This window comes from Puma concolor, chromosome C1 (genome assembly GCF_028749965.1).
Source record: "Puma concolor isolate L17-30 chromosome C1, mPumCon1.1.hap2, whole genome shotgun sequence".
Classification (NCBI taxonomy): domain Eukaryota; kingdom Metazoa; phylum Chordata; class Mammalia; order Carnivora; family Felidae; genus Puma; species Puma concolor.
Window position 1 is genome coordinate 136,032,771 of NC_141674.1, and position 23,564 is coordinate 136,056,334.

The window sequence follows — 23,564 nt, forward strand, 5'->3', positions numbered from 1 at the left end:
TTGCAACCTAATATAGAAGACCTAACTCTTTATTAAGATAATATAAATAATAAAAAAAAATGGAAAAAGGAAAAAAATAGAAGGAAATAGCATGGGAAATGAAAGTAACCCAAGCAGTGCAATTTAACACTGATTTACTCAGAACAGTTTGCTATATACATATAAGCCCATGGGCATAAGCTGAATGCAAAGGCTGAGAAACATGCTTAACAATGAATGACTTCTGCAACAAAACAACAAATAAAGAAACAAAACAGTAAGTGTTAAAAAGCCAAAGCAGCTTGCTTTGGGACAGCAATAAATAACAGAAAAGAAAGGACGAACTCAATATCAGAACTAACCATTCAGTGATAGGTCGGACACATGATTATTTAAAATGTTTGTAAATCACAGCATGGTGAAATAGAATTCGATTCTCCAATTAACCATGCTTATGCTGAAAAGTTAAAATTGGCAAGAACACCACCAATTTCTATACATTTGGTGAATAAAGTATGATACAATATTGAAAACAGAGTCAAACATACTGACCTGCTCACATCAGGAAACCTGATGGGAAAGTAAATAACTTGGCACTTGGGTCTGATGATGCTTTCCAGATCCTTGGGTCTGTGATCAGGAATCAGCTTCATAAATTTTCCAATAGAGGTGAGAAATGACTCCATGTTAAAAACCGAGTTGAATACCACCACATCAGCCACCAGGCTGTAAAGGGAAAGGATAAATGCAAATGATGAACCCACACTTACTCACAGCTATTTTTCATAAGCCTAAGTCCTCTGTGTTAATCAGAGTTTATACTGTCCTTGGGCTTGCAAAGAACTCAGCACTTCCCACAGTATTTACTAAAATGCCTCTAATAGAGAATTAGTTTCATTAGCATTGTATCGTGGTAAGTTTGATTTCTGGCATCAGCAAAGAAAGGCAGGAGAGGAATCAAATAATTTATTGGGATCTTATGAGGCTCCAAACAAAGTTTATTTTTCTGCAATGCCAGGACTTTCTATAACATCAACAGTCAATACAGCAGGACCTTTTCCGTTGTGGCCCAAATACCCACGTTGGGTTTCTATGTCAGTGATATACGTCGTTTTACACCATACTACACTGAAGAGAACATCTGCCAATCCCTTTCACTACCTTCAAGGAGAGGAGTTCAGATAAAGCTACTTCCCACAACAGCATACCTTCAAACACGTGGTTAAAGTCTATTTCGTGTTTAGTCCTTGCTTCAAAAAACCATTAGGTTTTTTAAAGCTCTGGAACTGTACAGGAAGAATTATATGGGATATCTCTACAAACAACTTATTTCACTATTATAGTATATTTGGGGTGGCCAAAGAAGAAGGACCACAATACCATGGACCTTCATAAGTAAATGAAATAAATATAATTTTAGCTATTACTTTTGATGGATATATTGCATTCCTCCCTTTAATATTTTTTATTTTTTTTTTAATTTTTTTTTTCAATGTTTATTTATTTTTGGGACAGAGAGAGACAGAGCATGAACGGGGGAGGGGCAGAGAGAGAGGGAGACACAGAATCGGAAACAGGCTCCAGGCTCTGAGCCATCAGCCCAGAGCCCGACGCGGGGCTCGAACTCACGGACCGCGAGATCGTGACCTGGCTGAAGTCGGACGCTCAACCGACTGCGCCACCCAAGCGCCCCCCTTTAATATTTTTTAAATAAAAATAATCTAAAATACATTATTATAAGGAAATGTGAAAACAAATTTTAGGTGTCATAACTATGTCAGTAGTGTTCAAAACAGCCCATAACATTTTATTGAAAACCAATGAACACGAATGATAACCATGGGCAAGCTGGATAAAACCTGAATATGGAGTATGTTCCCTTTATGAGTCAAAAAACTGATTTAATAAATAATTGTTTTGATTTAAGCAAATATTTTTGCCTTAGGCAATGATTTAGGGTCTCGGTGTCATGGGATCTCAGCAAAATGCATACAAACGTTTTAGTGAGAAGCTATATAAGTTCAAACAACAGTTAATTTTATTTCACCCTAAAAATGACAGATCAAGAAAACTAAAAAGTCCGCAAGATGGCAAAACACAAATGAATAAGCAGAGCTTACAGAATAGGAATACCAAAGCAAATCCTTCGTTTACTGAGGACAGCCAAAGTTCTATTATTAATACACAGCGGAACAAAAAACCTACAAAAGGCATGTTGAACTGCCACCTTTATGCCTCCCCTGCAAAACTGCTTTTCCATACAAGTTTTTTTTTTTTTTTTTAGTTGCAACCTAGTGGAAATTTGGGGGTAGGGGTGATAACAGCACGGATAACACAAAAGAATGTCACAGAAGTGCTGACACAACACCAAGCAATAAGGAAGCCAATATAATAATATACCAAAAGTTGAAGGATGTTTTACAGCTAGTCTGTTTTCACCATATGTCACATATTGTAATAGCGACCCACAGGTCATAATATACTGTTACGACATGTGTTCATAAGTCAGAGGGCTAGTGAAACCTCTATTTAAGGTGAGTGCTTATGTCAGTCACCTCTAAAGTCCTTAACTGCCACACGGTCAAGAAAGAAATCCGACAGTGCCAACAAAAGCAGAAGTCAGCAAAAAAACTAAAGAAACATTTGAGGAAGCAAGAGTCATACTTTTCGAAGAGAATCTGAAACAGGACTGCTTCCTGACACTCTTATTTTTCCTCTGGACAACTGTGAACCATTTTTTTCTCATTAAGAGGCCAACCGATGATCGAGTCCCCTTCTTTCTCTCCGAGCTTGTTGATCGGTTTACCCTCTTAAGAAGAGCAATGCCGGAAAATCATGTTGGAAGCCTTATAGTCTCATTCCTTTCGACCAAACACAATCTTTTATGAAACAGAGAGATGAGGGGTAGTGAGCTGAAATTTTTTATAGACATCTGCCCTCCTAGGGCATGCAACCTAACTACTTACATTCCTAAAAAAATTTAGTCTTCGCTAAATTAAATATCCAAGACGGTCTACAGAAATATTCTTTTCATGCATTTCCTCTCTGATATGAGTGGGTGTAACTCCCATTAACTTTAAAGCCACCCATAAAGGGAAAAATAGACTTAATTTTTTTCCCCAGTTATTTCTCAGGGGTAATAAACACACACTATTTGAGGAAAAGAATGATGCTAATTCAAGAAATCAAAAGAATATTACAAATGTTTTCCATATTGATAAGGCACAGAATGATTTTATTTTTGTTTTTAAAACATATTCCCCTTCTCTGTTTCAAGATAAAATAAAGTATTTTAATTTTATTATGAAATTTCAACACGGTTGCTTTTTTTATGAGACATTTGACGTGAAGCAGTTCCACTCTATTTTGATAGCACTGCCACTTCACAATTGAAGCAGCTTGTAAAAATGATTGCAGGAAAACATTTACGAAATGCTCGAAACACGGAAATATTACCATAGAGTTGTTTTTCTATGTCAACTAAACTATGGAATATGCTGTAGGAGTTGGGAGTCTGTTTAAACACATCATGAATCCCAATTGCTAAGAACTATTAAAAAAGGTAGGATGTACCCTATCACTGCCAAATTGATTCTATTTGATTGTTGCAGTTATGTGAATAGGATGCACCAGCAAAGCCATTTCAGAGTTGTTATTAACTTCTTTCATTAACTAAGCTTCAAGAGATACACTTTGTGGAAGTAACAACAGAGAAGGACCATCACCTTTGAAATGTCATGGTATTTTAAGGCTGTGCGATTTCAGAAGACTCAATGAGGGGAAAAAAAAAAAAAAACCAACCACCTAAAGATTCATTTCCCATAGTTTTCTCTTACAAACAGTTAAAAAAAAAAAAAAAAGACAAAAACCCCTTGGTCTACTACTTATTCCTCTATAAATTTCTATTTTGATTTCAGCTGGATATATTGAAAGTGGTTGGTAAATGAGAATGGATGAGAATTGATTAACTGCTCTTTTCTAAAAGTACCCCTTCTACAATACAGGATGGAATCAAGGGGTAAAGATGGCGCCTTGTGGACACTTTGATTCTATTTTTATTGTTGTAGAAAATAGATAACTAGGGGGCGCCTGGGTGGCGCAGTCGGTTAAGTGTCCGACTTCAGCCAGGTCACGATCTCGCGGTCCGTGAGTTCGAGCCCCGCGTCAGGCTCTGGGCTGATGGCTCGGAGCCTGGAGCCTGTTTCCGATTCTGTGTCTCCCTCTCTCTCTGCCCCTCCCCCGTTCATGCTCTGTCTCTCTCTGTCCCAAAAATAAATAAACGTTGAAAGAAAAAAAAAAAAAAATTAAAAAAAAGAAAATAGATAACTAGTTCAACATACATCATTAGATTGTTACATATGTGTATTTTATAAGAGGATTAGCTGTGTGTGTATATACATATACGTATACGTATACGTATACGTATACGTATATGTATATATATATATGGCAAAGGCACAAGCAATTACTACCATGGAAGGTATGTTTACACTTATGCACCTATTTCAAGATGTTTTCTAAATAAGTGTACAGTAGGTCTTCAGATTTAAAAGCGAAATCTTTTAGCAAAGGACTACATATAATGATACAATCTATACCTACCATGAGAGAATTTGGTTGTATCCATACTGAAAATCCCTCTCCTGACATTTCTTGACAGGATATACCAATTGGTTCTCATGGAAGTACAGAATCTTTTTCAACTTCCCAAGGTCAGGCCGAAGGGCAGTCAGTTCAGTCAGGTTCAGCACTGAGCTTGCAAAGAGGATCCTAGGAAACAAGGAGATTAAAGTTTACTGTCCCAAGTATGTGTGAAGTGGTCATCCTTCGCCTTCCTCCCCCTTTCCCTCTTCCTACCCCCCCAAAAAACATATCCCCTATAGGGACACATCAATAGTTAAGCCTTAATACCATGTAGCAGCATTCTAAGTTTTGATCTCTTAAAAAGCAGCTGCTAAGAACTATAAAAGCCCTGAATCTCATTGGTCTTCTCAGCTCAGTTACTGAGAGATGCAAAAAGAAAAAAAAAAAAAAAAAAAAGCCGGACGGATTTTATTGAAAAAGGCAAGAAAAGCTCTATCTGAAGGACAAATGGAACAAAGATAAGGCTGACTGGGGAATACTTTGCTTGCCAGTTTCATTACACTTTACTTCTTTATGCAACCAACTACTGAAATTCAATATACGAGCAGGAATGGCACATGTTCATGTTATGACATAAACCCTTTTGATTTATGCAACAGACTTATTGAGTGTGGTCTTTTTCTCTTGGCATGTTTTCTCACTGTCCCTATCTGCCACCTCTCCCTTTTTCTTAACTGTTTGGCAATATTCGTGGTTTTCTTATTGTTATTTTATTTTTTTTTATTCTCCATTACTGGACTGCTAATGGCACCAGATGTATAATCCAGCAACGTATGATCTATAAAACCCCTTATATAAAAAATAAATATAAAAAAGAAGAAGAAGAAAGCTGATTCCTTATCTTTGGGAAAAAAAGGAACTGAAAGCTTACCTATTATGTTTGTAAATGAAACAGTGTCCATTTACTTACTCATTCCACAAACGTTTACTACATGCCTAATGTGGGCCAGAGTCTAACCGGGAAGAAGAGAGAAGATGAACCAAGACAGCCCATCAGGATAAACGCTACCTGCGCTTGTGACATAAACAAAGAATTAACAGAAAGAAATCCGAAAGGAGTAATATCGCTCTAGGACAACCTCGAAACGTTTCCCTAACGAGGTGCCTACCACATATGGACACAAAAGAGGAACAAATTACAGTCCCTGAACAGCTGAGGACATTTAGATGGCACAATTTTGATAGAATGCCACCTTTACAACATAATGTAGCATCACTTGACCCTTACAGCTTTAGTTCCATTCTACATAATGAGGTTCAACAAGGTTAAGAGTTTTGCGTTTACTGGTAGAAAGTGGCACTGGTAAATTGACGCTGGTACAAAGTGGCAAAGCAGAGACTCCTGGTCTTCGACAGCCTGAAGCACCTTTCATTATGCCATGGATATGAACTGGCTGTGGACCACTTAAACACTGCAAATGATTCTTTGTGTACTTAATAAATACAAAATATCATACTTGTTATTACCATGATTACAACCACTATAAATTTTCCCTTGCAGATAAGTCAAATGGCTAACTTCAGGTGTTTATATGATTTTCACACAGGAAGAATGATGACATGATAAGTGCATATATCATAAGTAGGAATTCAGGTGCCTTCTTCATGGACTAAAAAAGGCACATAAAGACCAAAAGGCCGTGATCTCTCTCTAAAGCCACATGGCTGTATTAATATCATGGTTTAATGCTTTGAAGTAAAAAAAAAACCTTACAAAGGAGACGTATTTATATTTTTAACTGTCTATTTGTATTCAACTAAAGCACACAGAAAAATGGTGATCAAAAAAATGCCTTATTTTGTCCAAAAATATTCCCACCACCACCACCAAGTATAAGCCTTTCTAAAACTTAAATGGAAAATTCTGAAATATGAAGATACTTGCTTATCTATAAATCCGATCCTTAGTAGAGAGAACAATAAAATATTAATCTCAATCAATCAATATTTTCCTTAAAATAAAATGGACGGTGACTTGTGGGTCTAATTATTGAGTAACACCCCCTCCTCTACCTCCATACAATACTACTGCAAGCAATGACTCATTCTTAATCATAAGACCTGAGCAAGCTCAATGTTTTTCACACAGAAGGCCGAAAATTCATTACATGCAGCCCCCACATGACTAACTGCAAAAAAACAAAAAAATGGTACCTTAATGGAGAAATTTGGTAGACATCAATTTACCCAGGTGATCAAACTTAATATAAACAGTAACAGGACATGTGATGTGTATTTCCCCGTGTGATACACTGACAAAGACACAAATCACCAATGTAGTTCTCCTGCCACAAATGCCCGATCTGAACTTGGTCATGAGCAAACAATATTCGCAGACAAATATTCTGCAAAATAACTGGGCTCAATCTCCAAAAATGTCAATGTCCTAAAGAAAAATAAAATCTAGATTAAAGGAAAATAAAGGACACTGAAACAAAATACAATGTGTGATTCTTCATTGGATCCTAGATGAGGAAAAAATAGTTATAAAGGACATTATAAGGATAATAGGGAAACTCTGAATATGGATTCCATATGAGACTATAAATTTGAATCAATCTTAAATTTCTTAAGTATACTAATTTTATTACGGTCATGTAGGAGAATAACCTTATTCTTTGGAGACACATACTGAATTATTTACATGTGAAGGGTCATGATGTCTACAACTAATTCTTACATGGTTCAAACAAAAGGCTACTAATAACAATAAATATTTATAAGTATATATTTGCATAGACAGATATTTAAAAATGTGTAAAATGTTAACAATTGATTAATCTAAATGAATGGTATATTGTAATTTCATCGACCTAGTCTTCAAAGTTTTATCTAGTTATATATTTATATAATTACAAATTTGAGGGAATATGCATTAAATGGCAGTGAGTAGAAGGGAAAAATACATTTCATAAGTAAAAAAAACCTCTCATCATATATCTATTTCTAATCATAATCCAATTGTTAATTTCCTACATGAGACTTATGCTCAGGATGGGCCATCTGCAGCAAATGTTTAGCCAAGGTGAGCCTTGCACTCTGCTCCTACCATACATCTCTCCTCTCCTTACCCTACTTACTAGCTAATCCATAATCAAGGAATCCAGATCTAAAGTTGAGCGTTCTAAATAAAGCCACCCAAATGAAAGAATGTAATACATTCAGAAGTGAGGTGGCAGTGATTTTCGGAATATTAACCATTTGGGTCTGCCCACACCAACACTTCCTTCAGTTTTGTTCAGTCATTAACAGGAAAATCATTTCCCTTGTGTAACTAATCTTGAAATAGCCCTACTTCTAAATTGTGGAAATTATCTCTGTCAGGAAAACAGAGATTCTGTTTGCTTTTCATTTGTAAAATAGTAGTTAAAGTGGACAGCAAGCAATTCGTCAAATATTTGAGTTAGTGACACCCAAAAAGAAGTAACGAATATGCTCACAAAATGCAGGTAAGATTCATAGGCAATTTTTACTTTGTCCCCTTCGACCAATTAAAAAATAAAGTTAATAATGATACAATGAATGACATCACTCAATCAGCAGTCAACCCCTAGGCTTCCAATGTTCATCTTGCCACAGGTATTACTTAAGCAATAAATCCTAACAAGGTGAGCTTTATCATCCCACACTGTGTCTCCAACAGGAAAGGGCACGAGGTGATAGCAAAAAGCACTAGGAACAAGATAATTCCTGACAGCTGCTGCTTGAGCACAAGTTAAATTGAACAGTTTATCTCAGCATGAAGATGTTATAAGGTTTTATGTTTAATATTTTTAAATTAACATAAAAACCAGAGAAAGCAGTTGTGCAATCTCTTGCAAACATGACATACTACAATCACTGCATAAGCTGGATTAGGACTTATTACCATGCTACTACAGAATTAAGCTGTTTTTAGACCACCAAAGAGCTTTAAATTGCAACTTTTGTCTCTGTAAGAGAAACCTATATTTAAAATGTCTGCTAAATTCAAATTAACAGCTACATCATTAGCTTATACCATCTCACCAAAGGTATAAGTAAGCTGCTATTATAATCCTCTAACCAAAATGGCTCCGTGCTGCAAGCACATCAACACCATTCTATGTATTTGGGATTGTATCCATATACATGTTTCGAATGTTTCCAATGCACATTACATGTACAATCTGAGTCATATTTGCTTAAGGAATCCAAAATAATTCAACTTAATGAAATTCAAGGTTAGAGATTTTATGTTTTCTGACTCAGTTTGAATAAACCAGTTATTTGCCTTTTACTGTATTCTCTTAATACATAAAAAGAGATGCTGAAATACACCTAAGCCCTATAGGAGTGCGATGGCTATTTATCAAAATGGATACTTTTATATCTCCAATGGTATGGAAGGGCAGCAAAATGAGAAAAGAAGACAGGCATTCAAGATTCCAACCACCACCACATGCATTCTAGTAATAATACTTCATGAACCAGGTTATCGCAATCTTTCTCCATGGAATCTTTTCAATGGCCCCTTCTATCCCCCCAAACCATTTAGCACATTTATCACATGATGGGATATACTACACATTTAACACAGGTACAGATACCAGTAATTATGTAATTCCTTGCAGGGCTTCAGGAAGCCTTTGACAAAGGAGTAAATTCCATTCGTCCAGTTGTGTCTCTTGCTCAGTACGTAAATTCCTTGTCTAGATTTACCTTGCTTAGCCTCATTACCAAACTTTGTTCTTTTGTTGTTTATCTTGATTCCTGTTCCTTGATAAAGACTCTCTAGGACTGTGATATAGTGTGTTCTGTGATGATGGCAATGGCTTATATCTGTAGCGTCCGATATAGTAGCAACTAGCTACATATGGCTATGGAGCACTCGAAATGTAGCTACTGCAACTGAGGAACGCAATTTTACGTTGACTTTAACTTGCTTCATTTAAGCTTGTTATGTTCAATATTATTTCTGAAACGTATGATTTTTCACAGATTTCATGACACAGTGTGTCAGAATACCTACAACCAGGACATGACTCTTATACTCACATATTTCTAAAGCTTAAACATCTTCTTGTATAATCTCTTGTATTTCTATGACAACTGTTTCTGTATTTCATGAGATGTCTTATTACTTTTTAATATCAGGAAACTTTACACTGACTACTGTACAGAAAACAGACTGCAAGGAATCACTTCGAAGAGGGGAGTGGGAATAGAAAAGAAGCGAGAAGGGGCCTGTATCAGGATTTGCTGATGAAGCGGGTATAAGAATTGAAAGAGAGGAGTGTTTTCATTTCCTTCACTTTGTCACTTCCAAAGTGTAGTGATAGTGTTTTAATACAATAGGAGCTTAATAACACATACATGCATAAATGAGAATTATTCCCAAACCCTTCAAAAGTCTTTGGCTTAAATATATATTTCTTTAATTTGTAAAACCTGTGTAGAATGATAACCAAGTTCTAATATTCATTAATCGTTGATATGCAAAATTCATTTCAACACACTATGCTTTAGTTGTCAGCTACTTCATCTTAATTAGACTGTTTCTACTGCACGTTTAAATGCTATGGATTTTCAAAAACCTTCAAGAACATGCATAGCAAGATGTTTCCATTTGCTAAAACAATTAGAAATAAATACAAGATAGAAGTCTTATCTAAAGGAAAAGTAAATGTAGTCATTTAAGTTCTTGTGATGGGTAAGTTACAGGCTGTTAAATAGAGTATCCCGTTTCCCAAAAGCGATCCCATAGGACAGCATGAAGGAATCAGTCGGTTTTGCTTTTTCCCCCCACCATGTAATGTTCCTTTCCTGTGCTTATCATGACGGCCAAGGGAACACTGTGCAAAGAACACTTGCCCAGAAGGCAGGGAATCAAAGTCTGTAGGTGGGACATGCCACTGAACAATACCCCCAATACCCCCAAGTGGTTTCTTAATACCTAGCCACTCCACAGTCATCAGCACTCTGACCTGCCTTACAGTCACCTAAGGAGGAGACAGATTGTATACATACATGAGGGGTTTTTTTAGCTAAAGGTGCCACTTAAATTCAGTGTCCCTTAAATTACTCAAGCTACCTCTCCAGTCTTTTAATTCTTGGTATCATGTCTAATTCATAAAAGATACCCAGTAATTATGTTGATAACAAGAAAGGAAGAAACAGCAAGGGTGGGTGGGTCTACTATTGAAAATATTATAAATAAATTGGAATTTTTACTGTGTACACAAATATTTTAGGAATATTAAGAATCTATTTAAAGAGTATTCTTGTAAGACACAAGGGAATCTGAGCCACTCCAACATTTATAGCTGTTTTAGACAATCTATCAATTAGTCAACAAATCAGAACAGTGTTAAAGTCTCGACAAACTAATAAGTACAATATAGGTAGTATTCCTGTTCCAAAAGAGCTGACACTAACACTGGCAAAATAAGCCATAAACAGGAAACGTTAAATAACAACAAAAAAGATAAGTAACAGCTCTGTTCTGTATAAGAAATGTCAGCAAGCACTGAAAGACTGATTGTGAACGAAGGGAGAGGCACTAAGGGCTGTGAGTTCAGAGGAGGAAGTGAAAACAAAGAGCAGTGGAAGACCAGGAAGGATCAAGTTTATTGAGGGTATTGAGGGAGGCATGGGTTCTGAGATCTTGGGTCTGGAAGGATCAGGGCTAGCTATTTGAGTTCAGTCAGAGAAGAGGGACAGTTGCTTAAAGTTTAGGGTTTGGAAAAAAAGTGAGTAGTCAAATAAAAGGAAAAGTGGTCTTCCATCAGACCTAGAGGCACCCAAGTGTAGCATAAGAAGTTTGCCAAGTCCACCCTATCTGTTAACAATATGAGGATCCACTGTACCCTTATAATCATATTAACAATGTTTTTTTTTCTTCTTATTATCCTTAACTGAGTTATAAATGCTCGTTGGCTGAGAAAAATGATAGTAAAATGATAGTAAAATGAGGATAAGGAATCAAAGTTTCACCATCACTACCACTCTCCAAATAAGGGAGGTTGTTCTATCTATATCCAAAGATAAAATCAATTTGTTTAAAACATGGCTCTCCAACAGCTATGTGATCATATTCTAAAGGAAGACAAGGAACCACATATTATGCAGGGTTTTACATATACTGGCTAATTTAATCACCATCCTAAGAGATTTGTCTTACTATTTCCATTTTACTGATTAGGAAATTAAAGCATGAGAAGTATTGTTAAAAGCTAAGGCAACAGTGGTTACTAGGGGGCAAAGATGAGTTTCAAATCCAAGTTGAGCTGGACCCAAAGCCTCTATGTTTTTCAGTTATTCCACACTGATTTTGAATCGTCTAGGATTAGAATGTGGCTCAATGGTTCTCAGTACTTCTCATTATTGTCTGTTTTTGAGCAATACAAGAACACAAATGGTATAAAGAAGAACTGTACTAACCTGAATAGCTTTATTTAATTTCTTCATTCATCACATATTTCCTGAGTGATTATACTGTTAGACAAACTGTGGAAAGCTAATGACCATCAGTGAAGGATCTCCTGAAGAGATGCAATCAAGGTGGCCACCCTACGTCACACAAAGGAGTCAGCCTACTAAAATAACAAGTATTTGTTAGGCACTGGGACAGACAGAAGCAGCTGATATCAAAAGCAATGAAGATAACAGAAATATCTGATTTGGTTACTGGAGGGACAGGCTAAGGGTAACTCTAAAGCTGCTAGCTTGTGCAGATCGATAGTGGTGACATTCCTTAACACAAGAGGAGAAACAATTCAGTGGCTGGAATAGAGAAGAAATGAAGGGATGGTTTCTACAAATGTGGAATATAAGTGGAGTGCCCAGTAGGTAACTAAAGATAACAAATAATAATGAAAGAAATTGCATTGCAGAATAAATGAAAGCATTTGGTCACCAACAGTGTCTGTTAAAAATGTGGGCTCTTGGTTTGTTACATAATTTTACATATCTGTTCTACAGGTTTCTCTAATATTTCATATGTTATCTTATTTTCTCCCATTAAAGTATATATTCCTTGATAAGATAAATTAGATCGGCTGTTCTTTTCTTTAGCACCCTATAGTTTCCCTAACATGACACTTACCACTCTGGGTTTTAAGTTTTCTCAGGACATGCCCTATATTTTCCTTGTTCCTTATCCTATCAGGTGCTCAAAAAACATTTTCAAAAAAGTGACTAAATAAATACATTAATTAATAAATGAATCAGTCATTTAGGACTTCAATGACACTGAGAAAATCAAACTGGTTGATTCTCTCCATATAGTCAAGTGTTCAATATGAAATTTACTCCTACCATTAAAAAAACAAGTTGGAAAGTATCTCATGTCCCCAAAAGAAAGAACTTACCTTCTTACTTGAGCACCCAACACAATTCTAGCACCCAACACATTATTTGATGTCATTTTTGATTGAGCCCATTCCTATTCTTTGGGTCCCTAACAATATGTCAGGCACTGTTCTCTGCTTCACCATCCTAATATATCAAGAACCCACCATACAATCCAAAGGAAAGGAACTCTTGGGGAAAGGCAGGTGTCAGCCTGGTACAAAGATCAGGAATGTATGATATGACGATAAAAATTTCTGTCTTCTTCAGGGATTCATGATCATCGGCCTTGAAGAAGTAAGTCAATTAATATGCAAAGCACATCTAACTTGCTGAGTGCGCTGGGAACACTTCATATGGTGTTTTATCTCCATAAACTAATATAATTAGTATGTGAAATATTTATAATTCACCTCATGATTAATCTATCGTAGACTATTCCTTAACAGCAGCATATCATTTTATATTGGGATGTTCTTTGCCCTTTAGTTCACGCAACTCATGAGTCCCTGGAGTTCATTTCCAAATATTATGAAGTTGGAAGAACAGAGACCCAAGGTAATGGATTTAGGTCCTATCATTACTCTAACCTACACATGTTGTCTAAGATTACACACATACAAGGACACAGTGACCAGTCAAGCCAGAAGGACTACTACTCAAATAGGTACATAAAGCTCAGTTCAGGCACACATCTGAGGAACCAACAACAGGCAAGCACAGAGTGGCTTTCAGAGATTACCATCATTTAGGCTAGAATATTACGACACAGTAATAGTTAAAGCAATCATAAAAACAATAATAATATCTGCCTCCCAGAACATCAAGTAAAATACTCCTGACAACCATGGAAAGTAAGGTATTTTGTACTCAAATAACGAATAAGCTAACAAGGAAAAATATGGTAACTTGCTATTTTTACTGAGCCACATCGATGGCTAAAATTAACAAGCACAAAATAAAGTGTCTCCTAAATATTCGGTTTTTCTATAATCAGTCATAAGACCTAAATTTTTTGGTGCTTATGAGTATTTGTTTTAACTGTGCTTCCCAGAATCCTATATTCTATTGAGCTGTTCTATCATTTGATTTGTGACATTTTGTTGTTACGCTTCTCATAGAGATTATCTGTGTGTTTTGATTATTTCTCCTATGTTTGTTTTGGCAAGTCCAAGACAGTTCTTTGAAATCTTCCCTGAATTTGGTGCTTAATATGCCATTTGAAGAAATACCTCCCCACAAATAATTTAGTTAGTATCCCCAATGTTTTGCTATTTTACATATCACTTTAATTATAAGGGTACCATTAGATAACTAATTACAAAAGTCAAAGCCAGCAAAATATACTGTACACAGTAGGCACTCAAAAAGTATCTGAGAGGGGTGCCTGCGTGGCTCAGTCGGTTGAGTGTCCGACTTCAGCTCGGGTCACGATCTCACGGTTTGTGAGTTTGAGCCCCATGTTGGGCTCTGTGCCGACAGCTCGGAGCCTGGAGCCTGCTTTGGATTCTGTGTCTCCCTCTTTCTCTGATCCTCCCCCGCTCACGCTGTCTCTCACTTTCTCAAAAATAAATAAAACATTAAAAAAAATATCTGGGAGAGTGAAATATTAAATAATATAGTCCATCTGTAATAGAAAAGGAATCTGAAGGTGGGAGTCACTGTGTCCGGGTCTTTCATACCTTTCTTTTATTCATTTATTTTTTTTTAAGATGAGAATTTTTATAAACATTGATTTGTTATCCCTGTGTTTCTCATGAAACCAACAATGTAAAAATTCTAAGAATGTGATTCTCACCAGAGGAAAACATTTGAAAGCTATATTTTTAAAAATTAAAACTTCCTGTGCTCGCTTCGGCAGCACATATACTAAAAATTAAAACTTCCTATTTTAATTTTTTTAATGTTTATTTATTTTTGGCAGAGAGAGAGAGAGAGAGAGAGAGAGAGAGAGAGAGAGAGAGACAAAGCATGAATGGGGGAGGGACAGAGAGAGAGGGAGACACAGAATTCGAAGCAGGCTCCAGGCTCCAAGCTGTCAGCACAGAGCTGGAAACGGGGCTTGAACTCTTGAGCCGTGATATCATGACCTGAGCGGAAGTCAGACGCTCAACTAACTGAGCCACCCAGGTGCCCCAAAACTTCCTATTTTAATAGAGTAAAGTGAAAATCTAAATATCTTCTACATGGCTGGGACACCTGGTGCCTCAGTCAGTTGAGCATCCAAGTCTTGGTTTCCACTCAGTTCATGATTTCATGATTGTAGGATTGAGCCCTACATCATGGTCCACACTGAGTGTGGAGCCTGCTTAGGATTTTCTTTCTCCCTCTCTCTCTGCCCCTCTCTGCTCTCTCTCTCTCTCAAAATAAATAAATAAGCATTTAAAAAAATAAAAACCTTCTACATGGCTATCTAAGTTTCACAAATAAGATTTTTTAACATGCTTTCCTTGATCACAACTTAAATAAACTGCCCCCCCCTTTTTTTTAAAGTAAGTAACATAGACATAGGTACAGGAGGAAAAAACAGATGAAAAGTACAAAATGCTATATAAACAATATCATTAAGATGATCTAAAAAGGAAGCCCTGAGGTCATTCAACACAACCTACATGGCATAATAACTTTCTAAGATACCTTTTTCTTGGTCTCACCTATGACTCTACATTCTCCATGGGACGCACTAAATACAATAGCTCATAAAATGCCCCAGGCCACACTTGCTTACCAGGTGACTGAGGAGCATGAAGTGAGGTTACCTGCCCTGGATTAGCCAGTCAGAGGCAAAGATGGGACCAGTAGAGAGTCTGTGATAAAAAAGGACATCAGTCACAGGTGCTGCTTGTGAGCCTGCCTCCTAAATCCAATGGTGGGAGCATCTTCAAATTAGATGTTGGGATTAAAATGGTCTCTATTTGGGGTGTCTGGGTGGTCTAGTCAGTTAAGCATCAGACTCTTTTCTGTTTTTTAATGTTTCTTTATTTTTGAGAGACAGAGAGAGAGAAAGAGACAGAACACAAGCAGGAGAAGGGCAGACAGAGACGTGGACACAGATTCCAAAGAAGGCTCCAGACTCTGAGCTGTCAGCACAAAGCCCGACGTGAGGCTTGAACTCATGAACCGTGAGATCATGACCTGAGCTGAAGCTGGATGGTTAACCTATGGAGCCACCCAGGCACCCCAAGCATGGGACTCCTGATTTCCACTCAGGTCACAATCTCACAATTCGTGACATGGAGCTGTGTTGACAGCACTGAGCCTGCTGGGGAATCTCTCTTTCCCCTCTCTCTCTGCCCCTCCCCCACTCTCATGTGTGCTTGCTCTCAAAATAAATAAATACACTTAAAAATAAAATAAAATGTTTTCCATTTAATGGGAAAACAAAAGCCCATTCATTGAGGCAAAAAATTAGAAAACCCATCTTTGACCATGTTCCTCCTTTTCTCTCTACAGAGGAAAGTGCTTGAACCTGGGTATAAATATGCACTAGAGCCTCCCAACAGATATATGAGTCTCAATGTTATTTGAATTTTCCATTGTCTGTGTCTGAGGGTCACATACCACAGGTCATTAAAAGCCATCCAAAGTCTCCTTCCACCATGTAAGACATTTTCACGTAAGGCACAGTATGGATGCATCCCTTGTGAGTCAGTCCTTTCCTTTCTTCCCTTTTGTATTTGCATATAGCAGTGGTATGGGAATGTCTGGAAATACACAGAATGCCATGCGAGAAGCAAGAAAGCAACCTCAGACCTGGCCTGAGAAAGTCAGACAGGCTTTAAAGGAGATAGCACTTGAGATGTGCGTTAAAAGATGAAGAAAATTCCCAGTTCAGTTATGTGGGAAGGGCAAAAAGGAGGAAGATTATGAGTTTCCATTAATAATGCAGAGGAAAAGCAAGTACCTGGGACTATAAATATCTGCCTTCTACTTAATTAAGCAAATATTCAGCATATTTATATTATATGAAATATGTATTTGAAATACATAAATATATATTTATATAAAGTAGGTAAGGCATAATAAGATAAGACAGATTTGACATCCTGCTCCTCATTTTTGCATTTTGACAATGGAGATATAAACAAAGGGCTGAATTTATACGAGAGTTAATATTTGATAGTTTAAGTAACTTTGTTTTAATCTCCAAACTCATATATACTGCTATTACTGCTCATAATTAGTGATGCCAACTGAGTACAAATGAGGTTCGTAATAAACCGCTCCTTTACTAAGTACCCAAAGTTGAATGGGACATTCTAATGACTTTTTTATAACAACTCCTTGTCTTAAAAAACACTTTCAAAGAAATGTTAGTATTTCGCCACTCCATAGGATTCAGTAACAAGGCGAGATTCTCCCAAGAATATTCCAACAGTCCTTGAAAAACTAAGACTGTCACAAAACCTGAGCATCTGGCAACTCTGCCACCATGAAGTATCCATATGGAAGAGACCAAAATGTGTCAAAGTACCCAAAACGATTTTGGAGAGTGTAGAAGATAGAATAAATAATTCAGTATCGTCAACACTTTCAACAGCAGGTAGTGGATATGCTACCTGCTTCTATAATGTGCCAGAATGTAACATAAGTGTGTGAGGCTGTGTGTGTATGTGTGTGCGAGAGAAAGGCAGAGAGAATATGAGTACACATGAGGCGAAAAACTATTTTTATACAGAAATATTCCTTAGGTGGTTCTCTTTGTAGGGACATCGGATCTCTGTAAGTATAGGTTTATAGATATACAGAAGAAAAAAACAGAGTCAATGAAAATTTATTTTTAAGATAAACATAGCAACAAATATATTACTTCAGAGTCAATGAAAAAAAAACTGCATTAACTTAACATTATGGTTGAAATTGTATGTGCAAAAAAACTCAGAAAATCCAAAATTATGGTTCCCTCAGCAACCATAACTGTGTCCTCATGCATATATGAGTATTTTGCATTACTATAATGATGATACATTTCAGCCTTAATATCAGTTTATGCAATGTGACTGAATTAGGATTCTTTGGGGAACTATAACTTTGAATTTCTGGACTTTTGTGAATGTAAAATCTTAACCATAAAGTTACACTAATATAGGGTGTGGTTTTGCATTTTATTTTCTGTCATTTAAAAAAAACAATTAAGAGTGAATGGTTGACAACATTAAACTAGCAAACAATTGGATAATTTGTAATAATACAAATCAAAGTCTAATTGCTTAAAATAGGGATGTACAAACTACAAACAAAAAGAAATGTCCTTCTGAAGATTAATCAAGGACAAGAACAGGAGAGACATTTTTCCAGGAGCGAGTAAATTTACTTTTTCTATAAAATGTTAGTTTCTGATTAAAAGGTATTTTCATTCAACTATATTTCAACAGGAATATAAATACCAATGGCCGAAATAATTCTCTGACTACATATTCCTGCATCTTACCAAGAAAAAATATAGTATTAAAATGGTATCCCATATTTTCAAGAGTAAAGCTGGTTGAAAGCCACTTTTTCTTCTTGTAGGTGTAACATGGCAGGACATAACCTATAAGATGAAATTGTATAACTGTCACTAACTACTTTTTGATCCTGGAGCTGAGGCTGTTTCAAAATATGGTTCACAAAGAAACGGATACACAATGATCAAGTTAAGTTTAAGAATGAGGTAACTGTTTTACACAATTACTTAGTACTATACAGCCACGGAGTAGTTGCGAGATGGAGGTAAAGAGCAGGGGCATAATGGGTTCAGGAGACACGAGTCATAAGCACCTTTGTTTAGCGGAAAATTACAAACATGTCCGTGAGGTGCCATTTTCAACTGGCTTCACAGAACTGATCAGTAGTTCACTTCAACAAAGTGAACACGTTGTACAGGAACCCGTGGAAAGACCCAGAAGCAAAAGGGGCCAACACCCTTTTGGAGAACAAAGAGTTTCGCTGAACAGGAGGTTCAGAAAGGAGAGGCTGTAAATGCAGATTACATACACACTGTAGAGGACGTTGACAGCAAGGATGACAAGTCTTAACTGCAATGTACCAGCAGTAGGAGGACACTGAAGTTTCTTTCATAAGCAAGGAGGCTATGCTTTTTGGGAGAAGAAAAACAGAAAGCAAAAATGATAAAAAAAAAACAAAAAACAAAAAAATAAACAAGACCCCACAGAAGACACTAGTTATGAAACTAGTATAATAATCCAGACATGTTGCAGCAAAGGCCTGAAAAAATGTGATAACAGTAAGACTTAAGTGGAGGAGAAAGGATTAGGAGGTGCTTGGGAGATTCTGAGATACAGTGACTGCTGGAACAATTGTGCCACGGATAAAAATATAAAACAAGGGCTGTGTCTGATGTGCAGACAAGAAAAGGCTGAGTGATAATTAGAAACTCCTAAGTGTGGGGCGCCTGGGTAGCTCCATCGGTTGGGCGTCTGACTTCAGCTCAGGTTATGACCTGGTGGTTTGTGAGTTGGAGCCCCACGTCGAGCTCTGTGCTGACAGCTCAGAGCCTGGAGCCTGCTTCGGATTCTATGTCTCCCCGTCTCTCGGCCCCTCCCCTACTCATGCTCTGTCTCTCTCTGTCTCTCAATAATAAATAAATGTTAAAAAAATTTACAAATAGAAACTCTTAAGTGTAAGATATCAGGTTCCATAGAAACAAGCATTTCCTTCAATAAAAAGTTAGAAATACAGTCTTAAAGATGCCAATCACAGTAATAAAAACAATTCTATTATTTTATACCTGTGTAATTTATAAACTCATAAACTCATAACTCCCCCCCCTTAATCCTTCTGGGGTTGGGAAGGCAATGGCATCAGTTGTACAAATAAGAAAACTGAGGGTCAGCCAGGTGACTCCCCAAACCTCACACAGGTATGACATGGCAAAGTTAGGCTGTAGACACAGATTTTAAAATCTTTGATACAAAAGTTATTTTGAAACTATAAATAAGATCACCCAAAAAATGTGAGGGTAAAAAATAACTGAGTTGTGTACAGACCCACAGGGAAAAAAGAAGATTGCAGAGCAGTAATTATTCAATAGCCCAAGAGATGACCCGGATGCCTAGGACAGTGCTACAGGCCTAGCACTCAACACGTACTCAATGTACCTGTCTCATCAACAGCTAACTGGGAGACAGCACTAACAGGGTCCTTGTATCTGCAGCGGATGATGGATTAATTCTCAAACTTTCCTAAAGCAATCACTTTTCCCAACGAAATTCTTACACAAAATTCCTATACGTAAAATACATAAAAAACACTATTGAGTAAATCAGGAGTAGGTGGTCTGGAACTTCACCTAACTTAAACTCTTTTCCTTCTCTTCACAACCCTTTCTTTGTACATCTATTATGTAGCTACCCCTAAGACAAACCCATGCAACCCAGAAAAAATACTGGAAATCCTTTAAATTGGTCATAAGGGTGATATAATTTGGGACCTCTGAGTTTGGTATGGAAGAACGGTAGAGAACACTTGGTCTGAACAAATCAAACTAAAATCAACCCCTGCCTGTCTAGACTTGATTTTTAACTAGACTTTCCATTACCATGTTCTTCCACTAGCTGGGGTCTTTCATTAATTCTTTCACGGATATCTCCAGGGCCAACAACTTTCTTCAATTACGACCCACATCATAATTGGACATCACAAGTGGGACAACCCACTTGGACATCACGATTGTATACCATGGAAATAGCACATTTAATGACTCGATTGCCTGCAGCTTTCTTGCTCCAATAACTGTCACAGAATCTCCCCACTTGCTGCATCTTGTAACTGGCCATGCCACATGACTGCACATATAAGTCAGAGAATATAACAATGGCATAATGTCAGGAGGCTGAAATTACAGAAGTGAATGCCAGATTTGATATCTTAGAAGAAAGCAGTTGTATATTCTAATCATGTTACTGATACCATGTGTGACAAAGAAGGGAAGGATCTGAATGTTCCTAGAGTTGAAAAAAGTGCAAGGATTATTGAGCCCCTTTTAACAGCAGACTTGTGCTGTTGTTCCATTTTTATATAAACTGTAAATGAAAAATTCAGTCCAATTGGAGAGTAAAAACAGTAATCATTATAAAAAACATCCAGCCCAACCAAGTAGCAAAAACAGTAATCATTATAAGATTTTATTATGGCAGTACCTTTATACAAATATGAAGTAATATATAAAGAAAATCACAGGCTGATTCTTGGATAATTTATTCAAGGAGTAAGTTATGAAAATTCATCAATAAGTAGAATAAATGAGGCAACTCAAAGACAGCTCACCATAGATTCTATTTATGCAACTCCAATTTTAATTTAGTCTGTATTGATGGACTCTTTTATTTCATGTGTTACAGTCATGTTAAACTAGACACAACATGCACTGCGTCTACAGCCTACACAGTACAGAGATGTCTGGACGTGACTTTTGCTTCAAGTGATAAACAGTTCAGTTGTAAAAAGGATTTAAGAAATTAACAGAAATCAGTGAATAAATTGTTTAAGAAGTAACCACATGCGTTAAAATTTCCCTTTTACTCTCTTGCAATCTGTCATTTGTCCTTGGGAAAAATCATGCTGCCATTGTCCTGGGTAGTCTCAGGCCTCTGCAAAAAAGACCACAAGGTAAGAGAAGAGGGATGGGTAGAGGCCTGGGACCAGGACACAGTGCACACCACAGGAGCAGAGCCACAGATTGCACCTGCCATCAAAGACACAGCGACACAAAGGAAAGGGGCATAATTTTCCAAGGGGCATAACTTGGGCAACACATAGGTTGATTCAATGGATAAGGAAGAAGAGTAAGGGAGAAGTCTCATTCAGAAGTCAGGAAGTAACCCTGGAAAATCTTATACAGGTGTCAGACGCCAAATCTGATTAGGAATACTCAAGGGAGAAAACTGGCAGGAACTAAGAGAGGGGTAACAACTCAGAAGGGGCCTACAGCCTGAGGAGGAATCATGCAGGGTAAGAGGGAGACTATGGACAGGAAACCTGGCCATGTCAGCTAATACTGGCAATCAAAGGATGAGAAGGGATGACCAGAGAGCAGGAAAGTGAGGGCCTGAGGCTGACCCTATGGCAACTAGCACTAGAGGGACCCATGGGTGGAGGGTCAACTGACAGAAGGCAGGAATCTAAACATCTGTGCATGTGAATCCAGTGTCTGGGATGGATAAAGCCAACTCTAAGTCACATTATTCAGTGTATCTGTGGCTAAAGATGTGCTCTGTGATGGAGGTTAAGAACGGCTCCAGTACTGTGCAAGACTGGGCCCGCAAGCTCAGGGGGCATTCGTGGGCCTGACCATGACTTGGCTAAGGAAAGTCAAGGCTTGAACAGAGATAAGGGTTAAGAGAACAAGAGAAAAGAGAATAACACAAAAATGTCTCTGAATTATAATATGTGAACTTGGTAAAAACTACAAAGCAAACCCAGAATATGAAAAGTAGATTTATCTGAAAGACAAATGAGTACTCTATTTACTTTTACAAAAAAAAAAAAGAAAAAAAGAATCTTCAATAATATTAAGAATAGAATTAAAGCTTCTTAAAGTACAAAGTTATAAGTATACTATTATTACAATAATGTAAGACTAGATACACAGGAGAAGACTATAAGAAAGACTATAAGGTATAATAGCTGTCAGGTTTATGGATTTTCATATTTTATCTCCAAACGTTCTGCCATGTGATTATACATTACTTTTACAATTAAAAAAATGAAAATATTCATAATAAAACTTTTAATAGCAAGCACGCCTAGTACCTTTGAATTATTTGACTAAAATAATTTCTGCTTACAACACATTTCCTGGGTAAAGAGCAAAGTATTTACATATACTGTTGCACACTGAAGTCCTTTTGAAACCTCAAAAATTAATAATCCTTACACATAATTTGTATATCACTATAAGGTAAAGTTAACCTAAAGAAACAATTTAAAATTTTCATTTTAAAACATTTTCTTTATTTTTAGATATAGGAAATATGTTCTAATGTCACCTTTATACAGCACTAGGGGAAAATTAAATTTAAAAAATCATTGTAGTGTGTTGTGATGCAAATTATTTAGGAAAAGTGCTGGAGACTGCACTTTTTTAAGTTTATTTATTTCGAGAGAGAGGGGAAGAGAATGAGAATGAGTGGGGGAAGGGTAGAAAGGGAGGGAGAGAGAACCCCAAGTAGGCTCAGTGCGCTCAGTGCAGGGCCTGACGTGGGGCTCGATCTCACGAACTGTGAGATCATGACCTGAGCTGAAATCAAGAGTCAGATGCTTAACGGACTAACCCACCTGGGCACCCCAAGACTGCATGTTTTTAAGGGGCAAGAATCTTGTCATCTCCATGTTTTATAAAATTCCACAATGCATAGATACGCTGTTTACCTGTTACATTCACTAACATTTAAACGAGGATTGTGATAAAGAACATGGATTCTGAAAGGAGCCTACCTGGGAGTACCACTGACTCTTAAGGCAGACTACCCAGGTCTACCACAGAATCTGAGGGCACGCCACACGGGTCTCCCATGGAACCTGAGGGCACGCCACCTGCTCCACCAACTACTGGCTAAGTGATCTTGGGAAAGTTTACTTACCTTCTGTTTGCCTCAGTTTCCTTGTGGGGTAAATGGGGCTAATCACAG

The 23,564-nt window shown here is 37.2% G+C and overlaps 1 protein-coding gene across 23 annotated transcripts in view; it reads right to left on the reverse strand.

The window, feature by feature from the left end:
- Positions 1 to 23,564, reverse strand: part of QTMAN (queuosine-tRNA mannosyltransferase) — a 466,550-nt gene that overhangs the window by 267,803 nt on the left and 175,183 nt on the right. For all 23 annotated transcript variants that reach the window (XR_015255199.1, XR_015255203.1, XR_015255202.1 and 20 more), the window contains 2 exons: positions 4,582 to 4,749; positions 532 to 705 (listed from right to left, as the gene is read on the reverse strand). Coding sequence is in view for 19 of the 23 variants with exons in the window: in XM_086718502.1 (XP_086574628.1) it covers positions 532 to 705; positions 4,582 to 4,749 (342 nt within the window). In the remaining 4 variants the exon portion in view is untranslated. The remainder of the gene's footprint in view (positions 1 to 531; positions 706 to 4,581; positions 4,750 to 23,564) is intronic.